The sequence below is a fragment of the Schistocerca serialis genome, chromosome 3 (assembly GCF_023864345.2).
Source record: "Schistocerca serialis cubense isolate TAMUIC-IGC-003099 chromosome 3, iqSchSeri2.2, whole genome shotgun sequence".
Classification (NCBI taxonomy): domain Eukaryota; kingdom Metazoa; phylum Arthropoda; class Insecta; order Orthoptera; family Acrididae; genus Schistocerca; species Schistocerca serialis.
Window position 1 is genome coordinate 1,001,240,621 of NC_064640.1, and position 25,318 is coordinate 1,001,265,938.

General features: G+C 40.9%; 1 protein-coding gene across 1 annotated transcript in view; it reads left to right on the forward strand.

The window, feature by feature from the left end:
* LOC126471360 (muscarinic acetylcholine receptor DM1) overlaps positions 1 to 15,965 on the forward strand; it is a 117,413-nt gene extending 101,448 nt beyond the window's left edge. The window contains exons 3-4 of the mRNA XM_050099481.1: positions 15,037 to 15,127; positions 15,215 to 15,965. Coding sequence (XP_049955438.1) covers positions 15,037 to 15,127; positions 15,215 to 15,786 — 663 coding nt within the window. The 3' untranslated portion in view covers positions 15,787 to 15,965. The remainder of the gene's footprint in view (positions 1 to 15,036; positions 15,128 to 15,214) is intronic.
* Positions 15,966 to 25,318: the final 9,353 nt, after the last annotated feature.

The window sequence follows — 25,318 nt, forward strand, 5'->3', positions numbered from 1 at the left end:
AGGTGTAGGTCCAGTGTGTCAAGCACGTAGAAAGGTTGGCTGTAGGCCATGAACTGGCCTCGTTCTAACCAACACACGCCCGTCACTGGTACCAAGGCAGAACCAAGTTTCATCAGGAAACACGATAGACCTCCATCCTGTCCTCTAATGAGCTCTCGCTTGACACCACTGAAGTCGTAAATGGCAGTGGTTTGGATCCAGTGTAATGCGCGCTACAGGATGCCTGTTTCGGAGCTCGGAGCTGTCCTTGAAGTAATCATTTTTTTAACGGTTCTTTGTGCACCTGTGGTGCCAACTGCTGCTCAGATAGCTGCTCCAGATGCATTACGCTGCGCCATAGCCATACGCCGAACAAGATGGTCTTCCCTCTCGATAGTGACACGTGGCAGTCCGGAACCTGGTATTATTGCGAACCGTACGCTCATGACACCGCTGCCAGTAGCGGTGGTCACGAGACCATGCACAATGCCGACATTCCTGCCAAGTCTTTCCGCACTACCCCAGAGGGAACATTCACCTTATCGTAGCTCCATTACACTACCTCTCTGGCCGGCCGGAGTGGCCGAGCGGTTCTGGGCGCTACAGGCTGGAACTGCGAGACCGCTACGGTCGCAGGTTCGAATCCTGCATCGGGCATGGATGTGTGTGATGTCCTTAGGTTAGTTAGATTTAAGTAGTTCTAAGTTCCAGGGGACTCATGACCTCAGAAGTTGAGTCCCATAGTGCTCAGAGCCATTTGAACGACCTCGTTCAAACTCAGTGAAGTGTTGATAATGGCGTCTTGGTCGCTTTAAAGGCATTCTTGACTAACATCAACTCAGCACGTCCAGTCTCAAAGGCAACTAACGCTCACGACCGTTGCAGCGTATATTTAAAGCGAACCTGATCTGCATCCTGATAGTGGCGCTACTAGCGCCATTGTTGTGCGACTGGCGAGAAATCTGAATAGACGTCATCTTTCAGATGTAGAAACACGTCTACCAACTTTCATTTATGTCACTCAACTCTTCCTCCGTGTTCCAATTTTTTTCCGTCAGTGTAGTTCTGGTACGTACATTTTTCAAAAAATGGTTCAAATGGCTCTGAGCACTATGGGACTTAACATCTGAGGTCATCAGTCCCCTAGAACGTAGAACTACTTAAACCTAACTAACCGAGGGACATCACACACATCCATGCCCGAGGCAGGATTCGAACCTGCGACCGCAGCGGTCGCGTGGTTCCAGACTGAAGCGCCCAGAACCGCTCGGCCACACCGGTCGGCACGTGCATTTTTCTTAGGGGTAATTTCCTCATGGCAATAAAGGAAAACCATACAGTTTAATGAATCTAGGGACTATATATCAAGGTTTATGAACTAAATTCAGTGTCTGGCATTTTTTTTTTCTACCTGATGAAATATTGCCAGCCCAGATGGAGGCCGCTGCTCAAAAACCAGACTATCGGTTTCGGTCCGTAATGACAATCTTCAGGTCTGTAAAAGGTAGGAAAACCAATCGAAAATACGCTGATTTGTATGTATGTCTTAAACCGGGGACCTAGAAACGACAGAGAGGTTTCGTCCCGCCATAGCCCTCAGTGGTTCACAAGCCCGCAACAGGCCACTGCAGTCCACCCACCCCACCGCCGCCCCACGCCCAACCCAGGATTACTGTGAGGTTCGGCCCCAGTGGACTCTCCCAGGAACGTCTCATACCAGACGAGTGTAACCCCAAATGTTTGCGTGGTGGAATAATTATGGTGTATGCGTATGTGGAAACGGTGTTCCACAGCAAAAGCCGACACAGTGTAACTGAGGCGGAATAAGGGGAACCAGCCAGCATTCACCGAGGTAAATGGAAAACTACCTTAAAAACCATCCACAGGCTGTCCGACACACCGGACCTCGACTCCGATCCGCCGGGAGCTCGGGAAGCAGCGTAATAGACCGCGCGGCTAGCCGGGTGGGCATACGCTGATTTCATACATGTAGAAAAGACGAACTTAATAATTTGATGAAACATAGCTGACACTAAAACAAATATTATCCTAATATGATTAAATCAAAGTGGTATCGTCAGAATACGTAAAAAAATTAGTTTGGCATCGTCGAACAGGTATAATAGTGCAAACATATCGCAGTGTCGAGAGAAGCATAAAATGAACGGTGCTTCTGTTTACAGCAAACGGGTGTTGAGCTGCGACACAGAAACCTATTTGTGACGTAAGCTCATCCGTTGTCGCTGCTATATATGTATTTCACAAATATGTATGTAAAATTTAGTTAGGTTAAAACAGGTTAAAATTATTCTAGAAATAAAATACATGAAAATTGTTTCAGTAATACAATGAAATACATGAAAAACCTTAAGTGTAATTATTTTTTTTAGTTACTAAATAGGAAATTGGTGAGTGAGAATATGTGGTGCCGAAAAACTGCGGTGGTAACTCTAGGTAACACTAATAATACACCCACGTATCACGTTTAATGAGGTATTAAAACTGCGTAAAGTAATATAACAAATAATAAAAAGGGTCGATCGAACAAAAGTTAAGGCTTGAGGAATTTAATCAGCAACCTCTGTAGGAGTAGCCTCGGAATGCGGCATAGGCAAGTGCTGACCGTAGGAAGACAACCTTCAGGGCTTCTCATTATTTAAAGAATGAAATTTTATGCTTCCTTGATCATGTTCGTTATCCACGGCTATATCTCAGCTCTTAAAACAATACAGGGTGATTCAAAAAGAATACCACAACTTTAAAAATGTGTATTTAATGAAAGAAACATAATATAACCTTCTGTTATACGTCATTACAAAGAGTATTTAAATAGGTTTTTTTTCATTCAAAAACAAGTTCAGAGATGTTCAATATGGCCCCCTCCAGACACTCGAGCAATATCAACCCGATACTCCAACTCGTTCCACACTCTCTGTAGCATATCAGGCGTAACAGTTTGGATAGCTGCTGTTATTTCTCGTTTCAAATCATCAATGGTGGCTGGGAGAGGTGGCCGAAACACCATATCCTTAACATATCCCCATAAGAAAAAATCGCAGGGGGTAAGATCAGGGCTTCTTGGAGGCCAGTGATGAAGTGCTCTGTCACGGGCTGCCTGGCGGCCATCGCCTCGGGTAGTGCCAATGTGGTGGCGCTCCATCCTGCTGAAATATGTATTGTTGTGCTTCTTGTTCGAGCTGAGGGAACAGCCAATTCTCTAACATCTCCAGATACTGTAGTCCAGTTATAGTAGCACCTTCGAAGAAAAAGGGACCAAAAACTTTATTGGCTGAAATGGCACAGAAAACGTTCACCTTAGGCGAGTCACGTTCATACTGAGTTGTTTCCCACGGATTCTCAGTGCCCCATATACAGACATTGTGACGGTTGACTTTCCCGTTAGTGTGGAAAGTTGCTTCATCACTAAACACAATCTTTGAAACGAAAGATTCATCTGTTTCCATTTGAGCAAGGATAAAATCACAGAAATCGATTCTTTTTATCTTATCAGCTGCAGACAGTGCTTGAACCAATTTCAGACGATAAGGTTTCATAACTAACCTTTTTTGTAGGACTCTCCATACAGTTGATTGTGGAATTTGCAGCTCTCTGCTAGCTCTGCGAGTCGATTTTCCGGGGCTGCGAACAAATGCTTGCTGGATGCGTGCTACATTTTCATCACTCGTTCTCGGCCGTCCAGAACTTTTCCCTTTGCACAAACACCCATTCTCTGTAAACTGTTTATACCAACGTTTAATACACCACCTATCAGGAGGTTTAACACCATACTTCGTTCGAAATGCACGCTGAACAACTATCGTCGATTCACTTCTGCCGTACTCAATAACACAAAAAGCTTTCTGTTGAGCGGTCGCCATCTTAGCATCAACTGACGCTGACGCCTAGTCAACAGCGCCTCAAGCGAACAAATGTGCAACTAAATGAAACTTTATAGCTCCCTTAATTCGCCGACAGATAGTGCTTAGCTCTGCCTTTTGTCGTTGCAGGGTTTTAAATTCCTAAAGTTGTGGTATTCTTTTTGAATCACCTTGTATAAAAAACTGTATGAAATTCGTCACAGCTACATATTCTATCTTAACGTCAACACTGCACTGTAGCACTGGATACTGTATGTTCTGTTCGACCCGGAAACTGTTGAAGTGAGTTCAGTTTCGCCGACGTTTGGTAAATCGAGGGACGTGGCTTGAAGCTTATTACTTAAGCATGTGGTTACGTTGACCACCAAGTTCCCATTTCTTAAACATTCATTAGGAAGTTTGAACGCAACTCAAAGCCGACTGGTAGCTTGCTCACATACAAATTTTCGGAGTTTCAGGAATCACGTTGGTGGTTTTAACAGATTGTGAACACGCGAGAGATCTACACGCATGCATCCCATTAACTCATTCAAAGTTACATGTACAGTCTATGGCAGACCTCGCAAATAATTCAGCTGGAATAGGAAGGACACAGGAGCAGGGCCATGGAGAAACCGACGTAAGATGATGGGACCAGCATGGCAACCGAACCTCTCCCGACCAGGGTACAAGTATCGGAACCCTGTCAGTAAGCAGACACTTTTCTGAATCAAATTGTGTTGTACGACTTACATCTGTAGCTTCTATACTTCAGCCGGGTTAGTTAACTTGTAACTACTCAAAATCGTAATAAATAATCAAATCTCTGGAGAGTTTTCTCTTTAAACAGACATTATGCGGAGAACGCTAGATCCCGAAACGTTGATTATATTATTTTCAGAATTACAGATGTACTTTAGTAAACCAACTTCCTGCAAAAAGTATAAAACGGAGCGGGTAGTAAAGACGAATGCTCATAGTAATGTATAAGGCAGATGGTTTTACATTTTAACAGATTTTATTAACCCAGAAACTGTGGATAACAGAAGCATGACAAGAGACAATGTGCATGTAACTGACTCACGCAAGAGCGTGCTACATCATGAACTGCGAAACCAAGTTATTACACAGGAGGCTTTAGTAAACCTGTCGACGTTCTACAAAGCATTATTTGTTAAGAGCAGAACACTGAGTTTGTCAGCCAGACACAATGAGAAATATCGGAGACATTCGTCCTCAGATCTTCAAACAAAAATTGAATACTGAATACTAAATTCATTACGGAACAAATGTAATAAGTATTCCATTGTTGTGTTTTCTGAATTTCACCTATCACATAATTCTTCCTTCCAAGTGCTAAAGAACGATATTATCAAAATGAGTAAGGTAAAACAGTCCAGAGGACCTGTTGCGTAACTCGAATAGGTTAATATTATTTTCTGTGGAGTGCCATATATTGTATCAACGGCTGTGTGAATAATCACAGTCTTAACGTCACTCAGAACTGCCACTTACGAGGGGACTTCAAAAACTAGACAAACGTCCAAATAGGCCTTGAAGGCCGAACAGTACCGACCTGCGGCCGCGTCGTCCTCAGCCCTCAGGCCTCATTGGCTGCAGATATGGAGGGGCACGTGGTCAGCACATCGGTTTCCTGGCCGTTGTCAGTTTTCGTGACAGGGACCGCCACTTCTTAGTCAGGTAGCTCCTCAATTGGCTTCACAAAGGCTCAGTACACCCCGCTGCGCTCGGCAGACCGGACGGCCATCCATCCAAGCCCGACAGCGCTTCACTTCGGTGATTTTACGGGAATCGGTGTTACCACTGCGGCAAGGCCATTGGCATTTCAAAAATTAAGTTATACATTACTTCGGCAGGCCATGTAACTTTTACTGAATCCTGCACTACGCTTCAAAGTGAGTCGAATACAGGTCTAAACAACGGTCGGAAAGTTCTATGGATGGTTCAGTTCTTCGGCGAGACACATCCGTTCCTTCGTGACGGAGCTATTCGGGAACCGCTGTGTGAACGTCCTCATCGTCGGAAGACCTGCAATTGCTGTGAATCATTTCGTCAATCGCCTGGGTATCATCGCCTTTGACTGATGTCGGTGGCCTCCCTTCCCGATCAGCATCACCTACATGTGTGCGGCCTTGGTCAAATTGTTGGCAACATTTCACTACGATTGGACACTGCATTTAGTGCATCACCGTGAATCTTCGTGCAATTTAGATTTTTCGTCCGCAAGGATCACATTGTTCCACGTATTCATGTTTGGAGTATGTCTCAATTTGCCGCGCCATTTGACTACCACATTGTAATGCACTTCTTACACGTACCGCAGCAGAATCGTCTCTGCGGGAGATCGAGAATATGTACTCTCATCCGGCAAAGCACCGCTGTCATTACGGAATGGTCTTTCCGTGTGACGACGTGTGTTACTCACTTTCTGAGGTCTGCTCGCATACAGCTATTTTCTTCTTCTTCTGAAAAAAAAAATCTCCGCTACTAATTACCTCAAATGTAGTAACCATTATAACACCTTTTTTTTTTTTTTTTTTTTTTTTTTTTTTTTTGATGGCTAGATGCGTTTTACCGTTTCAGTGTATTCATGCATCAAGACAAGTATACCATTTCTGGATATTGGTAGCAACATGTTCTAAAATTTATCATGGATGACTTTTCATCATGAACGAAAGATATGTGTTTTGATATGTCCTAATAGCGATGCCACAAAGATGTAAGTCGTATTGTTGGGTATTGTTTGTCTTCGCCCACCAGTCAAGTAGCAGAAGGAACTTGTTCTCCTACACGTAGTGATTCATCACATAACTCAAGTTTTTTGTGTAAAGCTGTTTCAAGTTTTCCGATTCTGACGAAGTAATGCAAGTATTTCTATATTTTGCCGCGAAGTCATCGACCGTTTTCTGAATCCTCGGGTCCAAAGGACCGGTAATATCATGTAGACACAGACATACGCTGAGTGTTGGCAATAATTTCCCAAGAAGACTTACAACATATTGCACTGTGTAAGATATGATTACTTTGTTCATATATCGGCTCATTTGCAATGTAATGTAAAAAACTGAAAATAAAAAAAGTTTCGATATGGGGACCGGATCCCAAGACCCTCCGACAACCGTTCTGTACTCTCTCCGCTGCTTCAACCGTTGCCTCGAAAGCGTTTTCCCTGTCTAGACGATGAATATCACCCTAGCACGTGTAAATCATCAACTTCAAAGTAACAAAATTATCCAGTTTTATACAGGATTTTCGGAAATTCCCGAGAACTCCTAGAATTCGGAAAGAGAAGTGAGTAGCTAATATTTTGAATTCGATCCCACGTCCGGAAACGTACCATTTCCGTACTACAACCATTTGATAACATGTTGGTAACGCGAACATTTTTAAAAGTAGTTGATTCGGCGTGATCCAGCACATCACATGTTTTACAGTTCCACTCATCAACAGCCAAAGGAATTGCTCCCGTACCTGCTGCCGGGTTCTCTTCAACGTGAAGCAGTACGGGAGCACGGCATCTCCTTGGAGCACCACAGTCACGTCTGCTGACGGCGAAGGTACCCTTTCTGGAAGCCGTTGCGTAATTGTGGTGAAACGGGTATGCAATGGAGTCGGACGTTGTGGAGAACGATCTTGATAAAGGCGACGAGCAGGTCTTCGATCACCGTGAGCCTCGCCATTCAGGAGGATCATGTTGGTGTACTCTGCAAACGCGTAATCAATCCGGTCACGGGTTCCTATTCAAAATATTACGTACTCACTGCCCTATACAAGTCGTACAAGTTTGTAGTGGAATTTCCGAACACCCTGTATACGAAGTGCTCGTACAGGCGTTATGATCCCTCCCTGGTAACTTACTTCCGACTCAGATTTTCCTTTGCCTTTCCTTATCATGTCTTTAGTGAAAATATTAATAAATTCAATAGACTGAACATTAGTTTAGTTTATTTGCAGTGCAGGTAACAAATTGAAAATGAAAAAACAGTACCATATAGGGACTCGACCCCAGCTATTTCCACATACCGTTCTGTACGCTTCACACTGCGCCAACCGCTGTCCGGAATCTACGCTAATATAAACAGTTGATACACGGCCCGACCCGCGTCAGAAATGCTGTTTTCTCTAAACTCTCGGCAACCTGGAGCTCCCACTTCCGTCACTTTCATTTCTGGCCAAGCCCTTCATACACCACACATTCTAATGAAATCGGTTATGAGGAGCAGGCATGCTCCCCTTGGCATTCTGACAGGCAAACCTACCCAAAGGATACACTTTGATTTTGGTCGGTTTCGAATTTGTTGTAGTGTAGAGCAAAATAAAAGACAAAATATTTTTTATACCTTCCCATACGGCCGTTAACGGGCTGAAACACCCACTTCAAAAAATTTCAAATAGAAGTTCTATTGCTGTTAATGTATGTTAAAACGGTGCACCAATATTTGTCGAAATAGCCATTTTTTGATAGTTCACCGCCCGCCCCCCCCCCCCCCCCCCCGCCCACTATTTTGTTTCTCATTTCGACATTTGACAAGAAGCAAGACGTATAGCATCGTTAATACCAAGTTTAGTCATATATGGTGAAGTGGTGGTTCAAAGACGCATTTGGCAGAAGTCAGCCAGAAATATCTCTACATCTCTGCTCGTATATATCCACTTCAATGCCATTTGTTGTGTTGGATTGTTTAATAAGTATTTTCCAGATAAATATATTCTAAATGTATACTGCACATATATTTTTCTATACATATTTTTTCTTTTAAATTTGTTTGTCTTTTAATCTTGTGTTTTATTTGTGTTTCCCTTTTACATTTTCCATATTTTTTCCAGTTGTAACATTTTCAGATTTAATTATTTTAGATTTGAAATTCTTTTTACGTTATTGTAGCAACTTTGAAATAGTGTAGAATTGCTTGGGCCAAAAAGACCTGAATGCACTTCGATTTTGCGCAACGAGCACAGGTTCAAATGGCTCTGTGCACTATGGGACTTAACATCCGAGGTCATCAGTCCTCTAGTACTTAGAACTAATTAAACCTAACTAACCTACGGACATCACACACATCCATGCCCGAGGCAGGATTCGAACCTGCGACCGTAGCGGTCGCGCGGTTCCAGACTGTAGCGCCTAGAACTGCTCCGCCACAACAGCCGGCAACGAGAACAGGAAAATTAAAAAAAAAAAAAAATGACGATTTCGGCAGATCTCGGTGCACCGTTGTAACGTACATTAGAAACGACAGAACTATTTGAATTTTTTTTCATCTGTTACCCTTTCAACGGTGCTCGTTCAGAAATATTTAACTCAGGTATTTTCGAGGGGATGTTTCACCCCCTTAACGGCTGAGTGAGGTACTCACCTGACTTCTGGAGACACTGCAAAGTCACATTCGGGAGGACGACGGTTCAATCCCGTCTCCGGCCATCCTGCTTTAGGTTTTCCGTGATTTCCCTAAATCGTTTCAGGCAAATGCCAGGATGGTTCTTTTGAAAGGGCACGGCCGATTTCCTTCCCAATCCTTCACTAACCCGAGCTTGCGCTCCGTCTCTAATGACCTCGTTGTCGACGGGACGTTAAACACTAACCACCACCACCACCACACTGCAAAGAAGACATTTATCTTTCTTAACTACATAGAAGTCTACCGATCTTTCTGGAAATTTTGCCGCTGTAGGGCAGATAATCGATCCATGGTTTTCTGTTCCTTTCTCAGTTTCAACCTCTTCGGCCGAAATTGTTGGTTTTGACTGCAGCGCCGCCTCAGTTTGTCGACCCGATAACCCATTCCTATTCATAGGTGAATAGTTCTTAGGCGAGGCTCATCATTTTAGATAAAACTTGACAGTCTGGTTGCCGCCCAGGCAGCACACGAGTAAGAAATACGAAACGAACAGTTCGCCTGAAATGCGTATGCGCACTATTAATGAACCACGTCGGGAAAAACTGAAATATCACATGACTAAAAAGCATTTTAAAGAATGAAAGCTGTGCGTACAGAGAACATACAAGCTTGCAGTCTTTCAGACTTACCTTTTCTGTTCCTTTTTGGGGGTCCAGCTACAAAAAAGAGCCGTAATAGTACAAGTAAATGTAGTAGTCGAGCTAGTACTAAAACTATTTAAAAACTGGTTATCCTTGTTGCACCAAGCGAGTATGCCTATCAATCTGTTGTGCACATCAGGGAAAAATTAATATCTCGCTAATAGTGTTATACATAATCATGGAACAACAGCCAGTTTGAATTTACACTGAGGTGGCAAAATTCATTGTATACCTCCTGATATCGTGTCGGACCTCCTTTTTCCCAGCATGGTGCAGCAGCTCAGTGTTGCATTGACTCAACAAGTCGTTGGAATCCCCCTGCAGAAACACTGATCCATGCTGCCCCTATAGCCGTTCATAACTGCGAAAGTGTTGCAGGATTTTGTGCACGAACTGATCTGTCGATTATGTCCCATAACTGTTCAATGGGATTCATGACGAGCGATTTGGCTGGTCAAATCTTTCGCTCGGATTGTTCAGAACATTCTTCGAACCGATCGTGAGCAATTGTGGCCCAGTGATATGAAATAGCTGTTTGGGAACATGGCTGCAAATGGTCTTCGAGTAGCCGAACATGACCATTTCCAGTAAGCGATCGACTTAGTTAGGCCAGAGGACCCAGTCCATTCCATGCAACTACAGTACACACCATAATGGAGACACCACCAGTACCTTGCTGACAGCTTTGGTCCATGATTTCGTGGGATCTGTACCACACTGTACCCTACCATCAGCTCTTACCAACTGAAATCGGAACTCATCTGACCAGACCACGGTTTTCCAGTCATTCAGGTTCCAACCGATACGCTCACTTGCCCAGGAGAGGTGCTGCAGGCAATGTCGTGCTCTTAGAAAGACACTCATGTCGGTCGTCTGCTGCCCCAGTTCCCCAAGTAAAGGAAAAAGGTTACTAAAATACGTCTTTTTAAAGAGACAGGTAAAATGTACTTCATAAGTAATGCATACTTCATGACTAAATATTACTTAGACTCAGAATAATGATTAACAACGAAAGGTGATAGCTGCAACACCATGTCGCATTACAATTCATTATCACGACGAATTGCTTTTATAAGAAAATTATGTGCTAAGACCTATAATGCGTGACAGTCACGTCACGTCGTTCTCCTGTGCTCAACTTCTCACTAGTAAAAGGAGGATGTTGACTCAGTTTTTCAGATAGACCGCAGGGAGGACATGAAGACGTGTATGGGGCATGGCAGCATGTTTACGGGCCTAGAGATTTTTTTCTTTAGAGACTGAAGGGAGTGCAAGAGGCAAAGCAGGATGTTCGTGGTCCTACTACATCTACATCTACTACATCTACATATATACTCCGCAAGCCACCCAACGGTGTGTGGCGGAGGGCACTTTACGTGCCACTGTCATTACCTCCTTTTCCTGTTCCAGTCGCGTATGGTTCGCGGGAAGAACGACTGTCTGAAAGCCTCCGTGCACGCTCTAATCTCTCTAATTTTACATTCGTGATCTCCTCGGGAGGTATAAGTAGGGGGAAGCAATATATTCGATACCTCATCCAGAAACGCACCCTCTCGAAACCTGGCGAGCAAGCTACACCGCGATGCAGAGCGCCTCACTTGCACAGTCTGCCACTTGAGTTTATTAAACATCTCCGTAACGCTATCACGGTTACCAAATAACCCTGTGACGAAACGCGCCGCTCTTCTTTGGATCTTCTCTATCTCCTCCGTCAAACCGATCTGTTACGGATCCCACACTGATGAGCAATACTCAAGTATAGGTCGAACGAGTGTTTTGTAAGCCACCTCCTTTGTTGATGGACTACATTTTCTAAGCACTCTCCCAATGAATCTCAACCTGGTACCCGCCTTACCAACAATTAATTTTATATGATCATTCCACTTCAAATCGTTCCGCACGCATACTCCCAGATATTTTACAGAAGTAACTGCTACCAGTGTTTGTTCCGCTATCATATAATCATACAATAAAGGATCCTTCTTTCTATGTATTCGCAATACATTACATTTGTCTATGTTAAGGGACAGTTGCCACTCCCTGCACCAAGTGCCTATCCGCTGCAGATCTTCCTGCATTTCGCTACAATTTTCTAATGCTGCAACTTCTCTGTATACTACAGCATCATCCGCGAAAAGCCGCATGGAACTTCCGACACTATCTACTAGGTCATTTATATATATTGTGAAAAGCAATGGTCCCATAACACTCCCCTGTGGCACGCCAGATGTTACTTTAACGTCTGTAGACGTCTCTCCATTGATAACAACATGCTGTGTTCTGTTTGCTAAAAACTCTTCAATCCAGCCACACAGTTGGTGTGATATTCCGTAGGCTCTTACTTTGTTTATCAGGTGACAGTGCGGAACTGTATCGAACGCCTTCCGGAAGTCAAGAAAAAGTCCTGGGTTCACCAGCGTCTGTGTGCGGGGATAAATAGTAATTATCGTGTGCAAATAGTGCAAAATGACAGAAACTTTATAACCGGGGGGAACAATAAAAAGATGAAGTGTGCAGCTGTTAAGATACCGACCTCGTATTCAGAAGAATGGAGTTTGTTCTGTACAGCGATCCTTCTTCATATTTTCCGTGGTTTTGCGAAATCGTATCGTACAATGCCAGGACGATTCCGTCAGCAAGGCCACGGCCAGCCACCTGTCCTGTCCTCGTAAAACCGTACCCGGGTACAATGATGAGCAAAACTTAAAGACGAAAGTAGATTTGGGATAATGTCACTGCCAAGCAGCATAGTTCGATGAAACTTGGACCATACATAAAAAGAGCTGCTACAGTAAAGCACAGAAGGCGTCTGACAGAAACGTGCAACAAGATGAACAGAAATGACATTTTTCTTCAAAGACAATAATCACACCGAAGTCACGCCGATTTATGATGGTCGCCGGACATTAAAAAAGGCGCGAAACGGTTCTCGATATAGTGTGTGATCACCACGGACGGCATGGATACTCTGCAACGTGCTCCCACGCTGGCGGCAGGCTGATAACGAGTTCTTGAGGTAGAGGGTTCCATTCCTTTATCAGCACTACTGAGAACTGCTGGATGGTCATTGGTGCATGTGGGTGTGCCGTAGTACATCTCCCCAATACAGGCCACAGTTGTTCGATGCGATTTAACTCGGAGGAACTTGCAAGCAAGTCCATTTGCCGACCGAATATACTCTCTTTCCAAGAGTTACTCCACCTGAGTGGGTCGATGCCGCCGCGCATCGTCATTCATACAAAGTCACGGGCGAATACTCACATGGAAAGACGCATGTGGAGCACAGTGTCAAAATAACGTCGACCTGCGAGTGTACCGTATTAAGGAATCTGGAGTTAAAATGGTTCAAACGGCTCTGAGCACTATGGGACTTAACTTCTGAGGTCATCAGTCCCCCAGAACTTAGAACTACTTAAACCTAACTAACCTAAGGATATCACACACAGGCATGCCCGAGGCAGGATTCGAACCTGCGACGGTAGCGATCGCGCGGTTCCAGATTGTAGCGCCTGGAACCGCTCGGCCACTCAGGCCGGCAAAAATGTGAAGCTCAGAAGGCCATTCGACATTATGTCCCCCCCCCCCCCACCACCACCACAATGCCTGTACCATCAAAATGATCAAATTCGACAATGTTCCTAGGTGCCTTACGTGTCCCCAACTCTCGCCACATGAGAGAATGGAAGGATATTCGACGAAAGGACTTGCCTGCCCCTTCCTCCGACTTAAATCTCATAGAGCACGCGCTGGATGTTTTGGGTAGGCGTATTTCAGCACGTCCATTGTACCAACAATCATCCAGTAGTTGTCAATCGCACTGCTGAAGGAATGGAACGCCGTACCACAACAACTCCCTACTAGCTTATGGACAGTATGGGAGCACGTTGCAGAGCACGCATTGCCGTCTGTGATAAACACATAACAGTGACCCGCCACTTGTAATGTCCAGTGGACCATCACAGATTTGTTCAAACCAATCGCGAACAGTTGTAGCCCAGTGGCAAGCCGCATTGTCATCCATAAGAAATCCATTGTTGTTTGGGAACATGACGTCCACGAATGGTTCCAAATGGTCTCCAAGTGGCCGAACATCCAGAGGACACAGTCCATTACATGTAAACACAGCCACCACCAGCTTGCACAGTGCCTTGCTGACAACTTAGCTCCATGGCTTCGTGGGTTCTGCGCCACCTCTAACCAACTGAAATCGGGACTCGTGTGACCAGGCCAAGGTTTTCTAGTCGTGTAGGGTTCAACCGATATGGTTACGAGCGCAGGAGAGGCTCTGCAGTCGTCGTGCTGTTAGCAAGACCACTCTCGTCGGTCTGCTACCATAGCCCATTAACGCTAAATTTCTCAGCACTGCCCTAACGGATACGTTCGTCATATGTCCCACATTCATTTCTGTAGTTATTTCACGCAGTGTTGCATGTGTTATCTCTGACATCTCTAGGTAAACGTAGCTGCTCTTGGACGCCAAGTGAAGGCCTTCGGCCACTGCGTTGTCCGTGGTGAGTGGTAATGCCTAAAATGTGATATTCTCGACACACTATTGACACTGTGGATGGTGGAATATTGAATTTCTTAACGATTTCCGAAACAGAATGGCCTTGTTAATTCCCCGTCGTGTTTCTATAATCACGTCGGAAACCTTACCTCATTTATCACCTGAACACAAATGACACCTTCGCCAATACACTGCCCCTTTATACCATCTGCATGTGGTAACCAACGACATCTGTATATGTCCATATCGCTATCCCATAACTTGTGTCTCCTCAGTTAATATGATTGTGTACTAATACCTGGTTCAATAAATAAATCATTGCTCGTGAACGTTTCCTACTAACAGCCCAACATCAATTTATTCGCCTTTTCTTACCTGTTGCTGAAGTTTCTAAAATTAAATAAATTCTTGTTCCGTTATTTCTTTATCTTTACCGTTACTATTTTTGCAGTATTATTTTCATCCCATACATTTCATAGATTCGTGTTTTTCCTGTTTTTCTCCTTTCGACGGATTCTATAGGTCGAAGCTTCCCAGCCGAATAAATATAAAATAAATAGCTGTCGAAAGCTGTTGCTGATGTACCTGTTGTCAAAGAGGGTATTACTTAAGAGGCGGGACATATGTTGCAGGTTTACACGATCTTGATACGGCTGCCGCCGGACTCGGCGAGCTGCGACTCGACGGCGGACCAGCCGTCCATCAAGATGATCGCGGACGACGGCAGCGGCGCGGCGGCGGCGGCGGCGGCGAGCGGCCTGGGCGGCGCGGGGGCGGCCGGCGCGCCGGGGGCGGCGGGGGCGGGCGGAGCGGCGGCGGCGGCGGCGACGCTGACGCCGCTGCGGGGGCGGGCGGCGGCGGCGCGCGCTGACAGCGGCGACTACTCGCTGAGCCTGCACCCCGCGGGCGCGCCCACGGCCTTCCCGTCGCCCGCCGCGGCGCGCCGCCCCTCGCACATGCCCGACATCCGCATTCCGCTCAACGCCAAGATCATCCCCAAGCAGCTGGCGCCCGGCTCCAAGGCGCTGCTCGCCAACGCGGGCCCAAAGCTGCAGCAGCACCCCAAGAAGAAGAAGAAGACGCAGGAGAAGAAGGCCGACAAGAAGGCGGCCAAGACGCTCTCCGCCATCCTGCTCACCTTCATCATCACGTGGACGCCGTACAACATTCTAGTCCTGCTCAAGCCTCTGACCGCTTGCACCGGGTGCATACCGGAAGAATTGTGGGATTTTTTCTACTACTTGTGTTACATCAACAGCACCATCAACCCCGTGTGCTACGCTCTCTGCAACGCGTCCTTCCGGCGCACCTACGTCCGTATTCTGACGTGTAAATGGCACAACCGCAACCGGTGCGCAATGAATCGCGGATTCTACAACTGATAGGAGCCGAACAGGGAGGCGCTACAGATGCGCACTCCCGTTACCAACAGACATTTTCCGTGAAGGCGTCGGCCGTGTGATCTGTTCCCACCGAGACGGATAATAAGAGTGGAGAACGCCTCCGACTTACCCACTCGCTCGTATTATCTGCGAATGGCTTTCATTGAGCAGTTACCGAAAGTGACACCAGTTATCTTAGTACGACCAAATTGTACGCTGCGGAAGTTACACCGTGTCACACAAATGCGCATACGGACAAACTCCCGTGACGCGGAAGCACGGTCGTGGTACATGTCCGAAGGGAGCTGGTCATCAGAAAAGCTTTCTGCAGTAGTTGCATATTAGAAGTGTGGTATTTTATCCGGACATTCGCAGAATAGTAAAAGGAGCGCTCCACATACCTACAGACCCTACGTAAAAAAAATCCTTTGTACGTTCTGTGTTGTTTGAATTTCGATCCGATCAACTTTAGATATTACCGCTCGTCATCTGCCTTGTCGTGGTTAAGACAATACTTTTAGATTTAGACTCAACGTAGTACGTCGAATTTTTGTAACAAAACTAACGATGGCAAAACTATGTATTGAACATAAAGATAGAGCTCTTTTAGCACACACTGCGAGATCAGTAAGCTCAGCTTACGAACGTTGAAAATCTGATCCTTGTGAAATCGTTTTACAAAACATGTTTCAAGTAGATACGAATATTATTTCAGAGCAGTAAGTGGTGCATCGTGCATATACATGTTTCAGACTGCAAATGAAAAAAAAAATCCTATTCGAGACAATAGAATACCATACTTCTACTGCGAAATTAAAACACGTCTATCCAGTCAGATCTTCTCGCCACGAAGTTATAATTTTCGAAAAGTGCAGTTCATTGTTGTAATTTCATTTTCAACAGATTTTAGCCCTGTAGTTTAGTGCTTACCTCTAAACCAGTTTACTGAATTTGTGCTAAATACATCGAGTAATTTTTTAAATTAAAAATGCGCTATTATTTTCTAATATAAAATCGATGACTGTACTGTGACCGGAGATTTTCTCCTGAACGATGTGTATTGTGTATTGATAACCCATACTTCAATATTGCAGCACACAATTTGAATATTGGTATGTTGATATTATTAACGTAGTCTAACATTGTGGATGCAATAATGTGGACTCAGTTACGTTTACCAAAGTGAAGAGAAAATCTGTGCATTAATAAACCGAGTTGAACAGAGTGTTTGCGAAGTGAATTACGAGTAAAGACACTGGTGTGTGAGACAGTTTCCTTGTCCTTGTTTTTGACAAGACGTTAGGAGATTTTTCCCTCCCATAAACACAAACGAAACACAGCTTTAATAAACAATTGTCAGACTGAGATATCCCAACAGATTCTGTGTATCCATCACTAAGGGATTCACTGAAACCTTTTTTTATTGAAATTCTGGTTTCTTTTTCAACAATTCAGTCATTACGGAGAAATGTCCCGTATGAGCATCCACTCAGTTTTGACGTGTCTTATTTATTAACAAAGCTTTAGATGTGAACATTGTCTTTTATTTACAAACTTTAATATACTAAAACCTGGAAGATAAAGATCGATTAAAAACAAAGAATTTTGAATGTGTATACATGTGCCTCTTATTATGTAGGAGAGCCTGTTGATGTCTAAAGTAGGCATGCTTTCTTGGTGGTCTGAATATGAAATACACAGTAAATGTTCCCAGATATTTTAAAATTCATTTATTAATCAAATTTTAGAAAAAAAGGCAATTGATATGTAATAGGGTAACTCAAAAGTTACAAGCTGTTAACAATTGATGTATTATAATTTACTTTATAATTGTTCTACAGTAATTCAGAGCAGTGTGTGAGCCATTTTGCTGTGTACAAGTGCTATAAGCAACAAATTAAGTCTTCAAAAGCATGACGGGTCATATTAATAATATATAGCATTTATGATAAATATAAAGTGACATATATAGATGTAAACTGGTATATGTCTAATAAATCATGTGAAAATAAGGAAATTGTACAGAACTAATGTGACCATGATCAAAATTCCTGTAATTATATGAAAACATATTTAAAAAATAGAAAACTATGTGCATATATCAAATACCATATGGATTACCCCATAAAATTTCATTCTTATATTTACAAAGATCCTTGAATCAATGTACCAACATGTCCATTAGAGCATATGCACATCACCAAATTAGACACGAAATTAAACAGCCACAGAACCATAACCACACAAAACCTTATATGAAAAAGTTAACAAGTATTCTTATTCAGTATTTTTCACCATCAGCCAAATGTGAATTTCTAGATGTTGTGGTATTAAAAACTATCTAAACTCTTCTACTGGAACATTGAAGAAACAGTCTTAGATTGAGAAGTGTGAATTAATAGTCACCTATAACAGTTCGATAAACTTTGGCTAAACATGTGCACAGATGTATTCAGTGGTTGCATTTGTAACATCCCATGAACAATTTCCTTACTTTTGAGCATGTTTATATTTTGGCTAGGATTAAATTGGATGTGTCTTATAACATAGGTGTTCCTCATAATCATAAAACATTAACATAATGCCCATGTCATGAAGGGGTGCATGCCTGAGTGTCAGTAAGTACAGGTTGTAAACATACGTTGAAGTACTGTAAAGAAAATCTGAATATATACATATTATGATCCAATGCCCTGCGTAATGTAAGGACCACACGTCATTGATATGCAGACCTGAAGGATTTTTGTAATATTACTTTCAGTATCATAATAATGTCATTGTATTTTACATTGTCTTTCATATGTCATAACCAATAAATTCATGATGTTTTCAGACATTTGTAATATATATTTATTAAATGTCATTTAAAATTCTATGATCCCTTATCATCATATAATATATTGTATTTGTATTACCCTTTTGAAACTGATGTCATTGTTGTCTCTCTTGTTAGTTTTGCCACACAAGTAACATTTAATCAATAAATTTCTCTTTGCTGGCTGAGGCACTTACTTGGGAAAGGTAGTATGTACCAAAAATGAAATTTTTCGGGAAGAACAAAAACTATTTGTAGTGACTTTGACACTCAGTTTATTATTTCTCAACTCAAGAAGCCCAATTACTTAATATACCGTAACCTGAATTTTTAAGGATTAGTCATAGTGTGGTTGGTAAATTACTAGTTTGTACAGTTCCAAAATAGAAAGCTCAACACAGTCAGTACTCCTACATAAAACTCTTTTTTGCTAAACTGAAGTTTCCCTGTAAAATGTATGAAACTTTTCATCCACAAAAGTCCATCATTGATGCACTTTTTTGCCTCATTGACACTCAGTGTTCCTTCTGGGGCTACAAACTCTGAAGATTGATGATGGCTTTGAGTGGGTGATGTCTTTTGAATGTATTATATTGCTTCCTGACTGACTGAACAACTGGTTTTTATCATAGGGAAATCTCTTGAAGTTCGAATCCAGCTGAGGGTGCTTATTTTAAGAGAAATCACATACAAAAATTTATCAGTTTTTGCAGTTAAGTGAAAAAAGTCTTTACGTTTCATGATAAGTACTTCACAGGGCGGAAGACTTCAACACTGCAAATCGTTTCAGCTACTTATTCTGACACCAGAAACCAAGAATTTTAATTCTGCAGTATCGACATATATTTTTGCAACTGCATCAGTCTTAACCAGTAACATTATCCGATTTTTGTTCTTCTCTCCACAGTTATCTAACCATATTTGCAATTTTCGTTTCGTTGTGGTACAGGAGGAAAGAACCTTCAGCACACAAGAAGCGACCTGGTTCCACCATGTCCATCATTGCCCTTGTGCCTCAAGCACATCATACTGCACCCTGTGTGAAGACTTTGAGATCAAAAGTTTTAATTTGAAAGTTTCTGAAAGTAAAATATGTTGGAGTGTGTTAGTGTACAAATGAAAATAACTTGTTGCATGTCGATATTCAAAGTGGTTGATGCACTTGATGGCATACATGATTTGGTGTTGCCACTGTTCAGATTGCTTATAGCTTTTTAGGCACTGTGAAGGTGTAGTTCACTACCATATCCAAGCAACACACGTGGCAACTTGTTTTGGGTGAAGTGGACTTCCAACCTTTTCCACAGCGTGGTACAGGAGCTACTTAGCTGGAACCTTTCCAAGCTGCTCTAATTCCAATTGGCAATCGCTGTTGGTACCATATGCACGAATAAAAAAACAACTAGTGGCAGTTACTACCTTTCCTATGTCAATGCCTCAATTAATATACTTAGTTTTCATAATTATATTCTGGAAAATTCCTAAGTAAAACAAATAACCAAACACCCTATGAGACTGGGTTTTTGATGCTCATAGGGAAACAATAAATACCATTTTCTGGGTGAAGATAAGTTTGATCTAAGAAACATGTAAGTCACTTTTCTGATGTTATTGAAGCTGTAGATTTTGTCTTATTTATATTGGGTATTACACTATCTAGCAATCAGATTATGATTTTTTTTTCTTTTACGATCTCAATTCATTTGACACCCACGTTTGTCAGTTTCCATACAAACATCATATTTTATATCGTAATTTATGGCAATGTATTCATCCATAAAAGAGTAGAAAGTGATTATTGCTCACTTTATATCTGTTTGAAACACTCTGATGTGTTCATTCCACTTCTGCATGTATCACCTGCAAAGATAATAATTATTTCCCACTAATTTCAACGATTTTTTTAAATTTGAGGTGAAGGTTATCAGGGATGTATAATGTTTCATAACGCATTTCAGTAAAAACATATTAAAAGTGTATAGTTAATGTGACCTAGGATCATATGACCCTCTTACTTTTTTACTGTGACTGGGCTAAGACTCATTAAAGAACAGTTCTAAGGGAAAGCAGCAATTATCAGTCATCAGTACTTTGAAATATTTTTTCAATGTTCTCAGTGTCATTAAGATGGTGTTTTCATAAGAAACTTGTTTGCTCTAGTGATTCACCAACTCAGAACATGTTATATTGAAATATAAGAATGAGGTATTAGTGTTCAGTTTAAAGAAGAAACTACAAGCGGTAGAGTTTTAAATATCTGTTCTTTTATATTCAGATATTTCTCCATTTTACTGAACCACTGTGTCTGCATAAAATGTAATGTGAGAATGAGTGTGTGTGTGTGTGAACACATTTGTGTGTGGATGTGGAGGGGGGCAGAGAGAGAGAGAGAGAGAGAGAGAGAGAGAGAGAGAGAGAGAGAGAGAGAGAGAGGAGAGAGAGGGGGGGGAGGGAGAGAGAACTGAACATGACTGTCCACAAACTATGATACAATGTTTGAAATATGAACACACTTCTGATGTTGACCTATTATTATTAAACTCCATTCAAAGTATTAACAAATATTTAGTTTCATTTCATGAGATTCAACAAATATCTATATAATTTTATCAATTTATCTGTATTTCTGTAGGCTGTTCTCAGCATAAAGCAGATTTTCAAACTTATATAAATTTGTCTCTGTTAATTTGTATTCTCTTTTTTCCTTACTCATTGCCCATTAACATAAAATAATTTCCATCATTTGGAATGAGAAAATGTGCTCCAACATGTAGGCTGAAATCCATATGTTATCTTGTTCTCTCAGTCTCTCTGTCTATCTGTCTGTCTGTCTCTCTCTCTCTGTCTGTCTCCATGCAACATCATTAACATTATTTAAATACTACCTCAAGAATTTTTAAGTTGCCTGAAACCTGTACTACTGCTGGATTCATTTAGTGCAGAAGTGGCCATTATTAGAGTGGAGAAAAGAAAATGAAATATAGTAAAGCTTATCATACCAAGACCTGTGCATTTGTTCCTTTTTGGCTGGACTAGAAGTTTATATTAAGACTAACATTACATATTAATCATTTTCATTATGAAGTTTTTGTATTATTCTGTAATGTCCTCATAATCACTGAAGCCAAAATTGGCAAGTTAATAGTGCTACACTATGTAAGTTTCTCTGTAGCCTCCATAACTAACAAGACCGAGTATGTTGCATTCAAGAGTACAATACAATCGTCAACTTGTAACATTTCATATTTCCGTGAATTATGACCATCTCTAACAGCTGTGCAGCTGTGAATTTACGGAAAGTGTTTTTTATTACTCAAACCTGGGATGCATACACCTGTAGAGAAGTGTTCCACAGCTCATAAAATCACTTAACAATACTTTTTTACTACAAAATGTCCTTTTCTATATAATGAAAGTAGAAGACTATATTGTTTCAAGTGGTCCATCACACATGTTCACAAATTCCTCATTGACAGATCTTATATTCCTCCATAAAGCTTATCAGTTTCAATATTTACTAAAATTCCATTCATAGACATCTGCTTATTATTTTTCTGTTACTAATTAATTTGCTTATACTAAAAATATTGTGTAATGTTTATCAGACTTGCAGGAATCTACTTACAATTAATGTCACCTAAAATTAGGGAAAATTGTTAATGCTGCTCGAAATTCTCTCTCGAAATTCTGCCCGAAAAATGTGAAAACATGAACAAATTCTTGGAGACACAATATTTCACTGTTTTTCATGTGTAAGGAGTACTGGTTTTGACAATTACATAAAATATAACCAAACTTCTCCCCCTGTATGATAAATAAAATTACTGTAGTGAATTTGTTTTCTCTAATTTGAGAATATGTCAGAATATTTTATTCAGATCATAATGATTGTAATGATAGCAGCATGTATATAGTCAGATTTCTTTAAAATCATGCCAATGTATTTGGGATATTTTGAAGGATTGCAATTTCAACTTTTAGTATACCTCATGTAATTATCTATTGGGTACATAAATGACATTTTTTACTAGGCATTTACAAGATAAGAAACAATTTTTATATTTTTTGACAAGCTGCATATTCTACTTCATTCGTATGACATTTTAAATAGTTATTAACCTGCATTTCCTTGGAAAAGATTACATTTATTATGGATGAATATAAAAAATTCGAAACAGAACTTCAGTCCCCATCATTCCAAATGGATCACAAACTGGCTCACAACACGGCTTTCATAATTATTTATATCAATACCAACATGAATTATGCTAGTCAGACAGAAAAAGTAACGTAACATACCTTATTTCTGTGATGTCTGAATATCTTCTGTTTGTCTTCAAAAAAAGACATATTTATTTTCTGTTTATATCAACAGACTCAAATCCTATTCTCAGTTTTAGCCACATTTGTAGATTTAGGCTATGACTCAGAAATTTGAAATATGTTTCTAAGTCTCCAACAACATAAATAAGTAGTAAAATGTATGGACGACAATTCTCTTCATCACATAATGCTATTCATTCCTCTAATCTACAATGGTTATTTTTGTTGTTAGTGACTTCAGTTTTAATATGCAACTTCAGTTGTCCAGTTGGAGTAAGTACTCTTTATCGTAATAAATCCTTCTACTTAGACAAAAACATTATCTTGCATGTGACCTCAGCATTTTGTGTTTCATGCACGAAATCTTACATGCTGCAGACTATCATGTTTCATAAATTACTAAACAATCTTGACTGTAGCAGTAAATGAAAAGAAACTGTCTAACAATTAAAACTTCAAGCACCTGAGAAAACTCATACATGATTTTAAGCACTAGTGGAACATACAGGTTAAAACATTTCTTTGATTTTATTTATAGGACGCTTCCTAAAAGCAGATAAAATTCATATTTTCTTTATAGTAGGTAGTCAGTCAGTATGAACAGATATACAGTTGGGTGAATTCTGTTTTATGGATGAATCTGCCAAATTTATATTGTGTTTCACTGGCAGACGTTTTCTGTATTTCATTCATGTACTTATAACTATTGTAAACCACATTTATCCAGCAGTCAGTATCCACATATTCTCATGCATTATTCATAGATTTCTTATACTCATTTGAGAAAAAAATTCGGGTGTCTGAGTGATATACAGAACATGAAAGAGTTACAGATAAGTCTAGCCAGACTATTTGGGATCCCTTAAAAATTGCATAAGTTTATCTTATACATTGTATTGTAGTCTGTCTTGATTAAGTAAATTAACTATACTGTAGGTGTTGATTTAATGTTATATGCAAATCAACTGTTAATCAGGCATGCCTTTATTGAAAAAGGTAACTGTGTATTCATTGTGTACACTGTAATTTTTATCAAAGACATGTTTGTGAGAAATGTTTTTATCAATTTCCTTTGTGCTCAGTTTTTCCTTACATCAAAAATGTGAAAAAAGTGTTTTTCATTTCATTATCAGTATAAAAATTAAATAAACGATATTAGGGAAGGGATAGACCACTTCTTATAGTAATGATGGCATGGTGAGTTACAGACATTCAGGGTCAAAAGACTGTTATACATTTACTTTTTGGTCAAAGCCTTCTTCAGAAAAGAGAATGCACAGACATTCACACAAGCAAGCACACCTCACACACACATTGCCCCACCTGTGGCATTTAGGACCAGTCTGAGCTGCTGGAGATGGCGGTCATGTGTGAAGAGTTCTTGCTAGTATGAGTATGTGTGTTTTTTTCTGAGGAAAGTTTTAGCTGATAACTAAATGTGTAACTGTGTTTTTGTTGCCTATCTGCAACACAGTGTTTAGTGATCTTTTGCTTTCCTAATATTGTTGATATCCCAACCTGGAGTGCCTGTTGTTCAAAAATTAAATAATTATGTTTCCCTTGTTGTCTGAGAGATAAACTTATTTCATTTTAGTTTTAAAAACTGATGTTCTTCCACTACTATAAATCATATGGAAAGCACTTTGACAAAATTATTCTACATTAATTATTTTGCATATGTGAATATACTAAAATTCTGCAAGTTGACTTTTTGTGTTATTAGCAAGTAAGACATTTGCATTTTGATTCACTGTCAAATACATTGTAACACTGAATAGCCATCTTTGAATTGTGAAGTATGTAAAAACGTTTGCGTGCACACAGGGAAACGATGGTGTGCTATCACTATTAACACCCATTCTGTAAGTCAAAGATGGCTAAGGTACTAATTACATTTTGTTGTTTGCCATTTACATTTTGTTCACAGTTCCCTTTTCAATATGAAGTCATGACTATTCAACCAAATATCAGTTCCTCAGCAGGTGTAACTTGTGTGGCTGTTACCTGTTTAAACAATATAAGCTATATTACTTTTCAAAAGGATGTTGAATAAGGTGTGTTTGTGAAATCGCCTGAATGCAGATTATGTTTGTATGAGAGAGTGATAGTGAGACAAAATAAGAAAAAAAGGGAATAATGTGTGAATGTTCTTCCTGGAAAACGTGTAAAATCAATTTCACTGTGGTATTTAGAGTTTGCTGTACTGTTTTACAAGTCCTGGGTTTTGAAGCAAAACTTGGGAACCATTTATATGATAGTTCAGTGTGTATTCAAAGAAATAGAATAAAAAATACATGAACGACGCACATTAGGTACAACTTTTTGTAATATTTACTCCATATTATTATATTAAAGGAAAACAAAAAAAGAATAATAAATTTGTAAAATGATGTT